Source organism: Apaloderma vittatum, unplaced genomic scaffold (assembly GCF_000703405.1).
Source record: "Apaloderma vittatum isolate BGI_N311 unplaced genomic scaffold, ASM70340v1 scaffold29886, whole genome shotgun sequence".
NCBI lineage: Eukaryota > Metazoa > Chordata > Aves > Trogoniformes > Trogonidae > Apaloderma > Apaloderma vittatum.
The window spans coordinates 1-4,508 of NW_009723799.1; the positions used below are offsets into that span (position 1 = coordinate 1).

General features: G+C 46.5%; 1 protein-coding gene across 1 annotated transcript; it reads left to right on the plus strand.

Annotated features, from left to right (window-relative positions):
* Nucleotides 1–414: 414 nt before the first annotated feature.
* Nucleotides 415–3,751, plus strand: LOC104267532 (chromosome unknown open reading frame, human C9orf9; the record flags this gene model as incomplete). The annotated part of the gene is made up of 3 exons (XM_009872262.1): nucleotides 415–558; nucleotides 3,029–3,231; nucleotides 3,613–3,751. Coding segments are annotated over exons 1-3 (486 nt in total), but the record flags the coding sequence as incomplete, so codon positions are not given.
* Between the last annotated feature and the right edge of the window lie 757 nt (nucleotides 3,752–4,508).

Below are 4,508 nucleotides of genomic sequence, written 5' to 3' on the forward strand. Positions count from 1 at the left end.
CGGGTGAGAGAAGCCATCGCTCCCCCCGGCCCTCTCCGAGCGGTGCGACTGATGCATTGCCGCGTTCTGGGCACAACAGGCCCGCTGGGGGTTATGGCAGCTGATTGTCAGTGGTCCCCTCTGGGTTCTCTACCTCTTTTTGCAGCATCGTTACTACCTCATTGACTTACTATTTGGGGCTCTGGGACTGCAGGGCTTTGACACATTCTATCTTCTCTTTTTTTTTCTTCTTTCCTCCCTTCTCTCTTTCCTCCCATCTCTCTTTCCTCCCTTCTCTCTCTCTTATTTTCCACTAACTTCCACAATTCCAGCTCTGGTGAAAGATAAGAGCTACATATGTAGAATCACATAATTTCTAAAAAGGAGCTTCCATTCTCTCCTTCTCTCTCCCAAAATCCAGGAGGGGGGAAAATCATGAATGAGGTAAAGGAGGATCTAAGAAACATAGAGCAGATCTACAAGCTCTTTCTGCAGCAGCAGTTCACGTTTATCAGAGCACTGCAGCACACCCGAGAGAATGCTCATGACACGATCAGACCTGTGGCAAGCATCAGCCAGGTACAAAAAATTCAGCACAAAGTTCTCTGCTGATGAGAAAAGGGACCAGCATGGTGCTGTCGCACACTTGGGTCTAGTTCAAGGATGGATAAATGTTTTTACTAAGGGAAGATGCACAAAAACACTCTAGTAACATTTGTGTAAAAACTCTGCAAACCAGTGGCTAAATATTAAGTTGGGGAAAGAAATACCTGTGTAAAGACTTCCCATTTACAGAGAAGGAAGTTTATTGCTGAGCATCACTTTATGATTTAGTTTAACACTGTCATTTCAGTGCTGAGGCACAGCCAGAAATACAGGGTACAAGAAAACAATCAAACCAACTCTCCTTCCCCAGCCACACATGGAATCCGTAATCCTTAACTTGCAGTAACCAGTGTGCTTGCCTCTTCCCCCCGGTATTGGTGCTGCTGTAGCTTTCTATAGTGCTTATTAAAAATAATGGCAGTGTTACAGAGGTAGGATGATGGATTGAGGGCTGAAAGTCCCAAGTAGGCTCGAGGTTTTCTGGGCTGGTAAGTGAATTGTCTTGGAATTTTTATAACAGGGGATGTTTTAAGTAGTGCAAAGAACTTAGACCACCTGCAGACAGAGGGTGAAGAAAAATCTAAATAAAATTAGAATTGTGGATTTAAGACAGCAGAACCCAGGCACGAAACCCAGATGGATGCCCAAGCCAGAGTGAAAATCAAGCTGTTCTTAGGATTAGGACACAAAAGGGAGCTGGTTGTCTCTCTCATGTGAACTTAGTGGTGGCAAACTGTCACTACCATTCTCTCTGATCAGCTCAACCCTGTTTTTAATTTTGCATGGGGAGGCACAAGAATAAAGGCAACAAATGCAGAAGTATGTGGGGTCTCAGCCTACAGCTGACTTCACTGCCACCTTTCCTTCCATGTAAACACAGACACTACAGAAAAAAGTGATACAGCACTTGAACATGGCTGCATCTGTAACCCCTAAATATTATATGTCAGATTTTTCATGTCAAATAATGACATTTCTCAGAAAAAAAGAGGACAACATAGTGAGGTAGAAAGGTCGAAGAGCACACCACGGTCTGGCAATGGCAACAGCTCCCTAAAGACTTCTGTGGAGCAGGATATGAAGTAAAATCCCAAGAGATTTTGTGAAATGAGCCCCTCGGTCACTGCTTCAGCCCGAGATTCAAATCACGCAGAGTGTCCCTGCGCCGCAGAGCCTGTCTGTGGTCACGACACTGGCCCTGGGTAGGGGCTGTCTCTGAACTCCCCTGGCTGCAGCTCAACGGCTGAGCAGCAGTTGGCTACTGCAGAGCTGGGCAGCCCTTGCAAGTCATCATTCCTGTAATCCTGGTGCCTGCCCTGGTTACTTGGGATACATTAACTCTCTGTTTCTGATGTAGACAAAAAGGAGTCCTGTCATAACTCTCTGTTTCTGATGTAGGCAAAAAGAAGTCCTGTTATCCCATCGGTGAAGAGCCAGGCTAAAGTGCTATTCTCTTTAGGACTATTTCTGCTCACAGCAGCAATAAAAAATCTTGCCACTCACAAGGACACAACGCTCAGTGAACAGTGTGGAAGGAGCAATCTGTAGTGGAAATGGACCCTTAGGGGCTATTTTTTATTTTCCTTACAAACCTGCTGAGAATTTACCCAAACACATAGCACAGCTTTTCTGTATGCAGAAACCGTACCGATGTTGGAACAGCTACTCTGTTCTCGCCTTCAAATCTTACAGAAAGCACTGAAGGTGTTAAGAGTCCAGCCACGACTGCCAACCAGCTGCTCTGTATTTCATATTCTGACCACTCATGTCTGAAGTGCCTGTAATTTCTTTGGAGAAGATACTTAATCTCTTGGCATAACGTTTTGTCATGCAATGCCATTCACTCTGAGTAACAAAAACTCTCAAGGCAAATAGGGAATATTGTTGCTGCTAGGGGTTAGTAAGGACAATTTAGGTTAAATGGGCTTAGTTTGCAGTCACATCTAGCGCCACCAGTAAAGAATTGTGAAGAATTCAAGTATGTGCAAACACATCCACATCATTGCTCCAAATCAGCCCCAGTTTGGTCGCTGCCCTCACCTCACATCCCACTCTGCCAGGCAGCCGTGGCAGTGGCAGAGGGTGCCCTGCTCAGAGCAGACACAAAACTCCACTCATGTTCAACCCGTTTCTGCAGCGCTTGCAGCAGAGCTTGCTTTTGGCTGCGGTTCTCCTACACTTTCTTCAAAGAGGGAGAAAGGCTCCCTGGTGTCCTGATGAGCAGATCCGTCACCCCAGCTTTCTGCAGACATAATCAGTGGCAAGCAAACACCTCAGAGATGCTCTAGAAATCTTACTACCTGCTGCAGTACTGCAGCTTCCATGGTGGCTCATGCTTGTAGAGTCATAAGAGAAAGCAGCTCCTCGTCACTAACCCAAGAAACTTTGCAGCCTAAGTTAAATGTCATTTAACATGCATGACTCTGCCTTTCCCCATGTACAGGTACAGTCCTACATGGACCACTACTGTAACAATTCCACAGACAGGCGTATCCTCAACATGTTCCTGAACATCTGCAATGATCTAAGCAAGCTCTGCTGTAAGCTGGAAGCCGTGCATTCCGGTAACAACAGAACCGACGGCATTTTGGAGACGTGCAAGCTGCTCCTCAGCCACAGCAATGATCTGAGCACCGTCCGAGCTAAGTAGGTTTCTCCATCAGCTTAGTTTCTCTGAGGTGACTGTCAGTGCCCATCTCCATTCATAAAAAGGACTTTCTAAATTTATTTATTCTTTCTACTCATCCAGGGAAGGGCACGTACGGGCAGGTTAGTACCCTGAAGTCCTCTGCAACGCTCAGGCTGTTTACCTTCTATTCCTACTCTGCACACAGCTCTTGAACTCTTCCAGATCTAGCCCAACAGCCGGGGTGGTGCGTTTGGCAGGATCTGTTTCTCAAGATGCAGTTCTCCCTGTGCCTTTTTGTGTCTGGGGGATGGCTCTCTGGCCATTTCTGCTTTTCCCAGGGGGTCACCAGGTCTGCATTGCTGGGACTATTCTGCCAATTGTTTTCTTCTGTCCCACAGGTACCCCCACGATGTTGTGAATCACCTGAGCTGTGATGAAGCAAAGAATCATTACGGAGGTGTGGTGAGCCTCATCCCTGTTGTTCTAGACTGCATGAAGGAGTGGGTAAACCATGTAGAGAAGCTGCCGCTGCATAACGTGAGTGGTGGAGGTGGTACCTCTGAGGAGAGGGATGCACCAGCTAGGGCAGCCATTTTACAAACACCACGTTCTGTGCACCTTGAAGCTCAAACCTCAACTTGTAACAAAGATAATGTGCAAGTGCAGGGGCGTAAGCGTGTCTGGAAGAAGCCCCTTAGTGGCACAGAAAAACACAGTGGGAAACATCAAGGTCCCTGGAAACCACCAGGCAGACATGCCTTTTAGAGGATTAAAGTTCATGTATCTTCTGCTTACTGCCTTTAATCAGGTGGCTGATTAAAGACAGTGAAATGAACACAAGATCCTTCCTATCTGAGTCCATTTCTGAATAGTTAGCTCTGTAAGCCAGCCTTGGACAGGTACATACTGTCTTCCTTGCTGATGTTTCCACTCACATCCTTAAAGTTGTATCCAACAGAAGTAGCTGCAGCACTAAGCCGGTCCCTTTGACCAGCACTGTGGTGAGAGCAGGGAGTAGTCAGGAGAAATCAGGCTCTTAATGCTCAAATACAAATCTGGGGCAAGCTACACGAAATGGCATTTTTATGCTTTCTCAGACTTCTTTCTGAGGAACTCACTCAGCAAAGCTGGAAGAGTGAAGAACCTGCATGTCTGAAGGACATGATGCAGTGCAGCAAAAGCCTCTCATTGTGGATTCAGATGTGTTCAAGATTTAGGCTTGTCCCTGAAGTTCCCTCACCCCCACCGAAGTTGCCTGGTTATTTGGACCAAAGAATCAAAGTCCACAGGACAC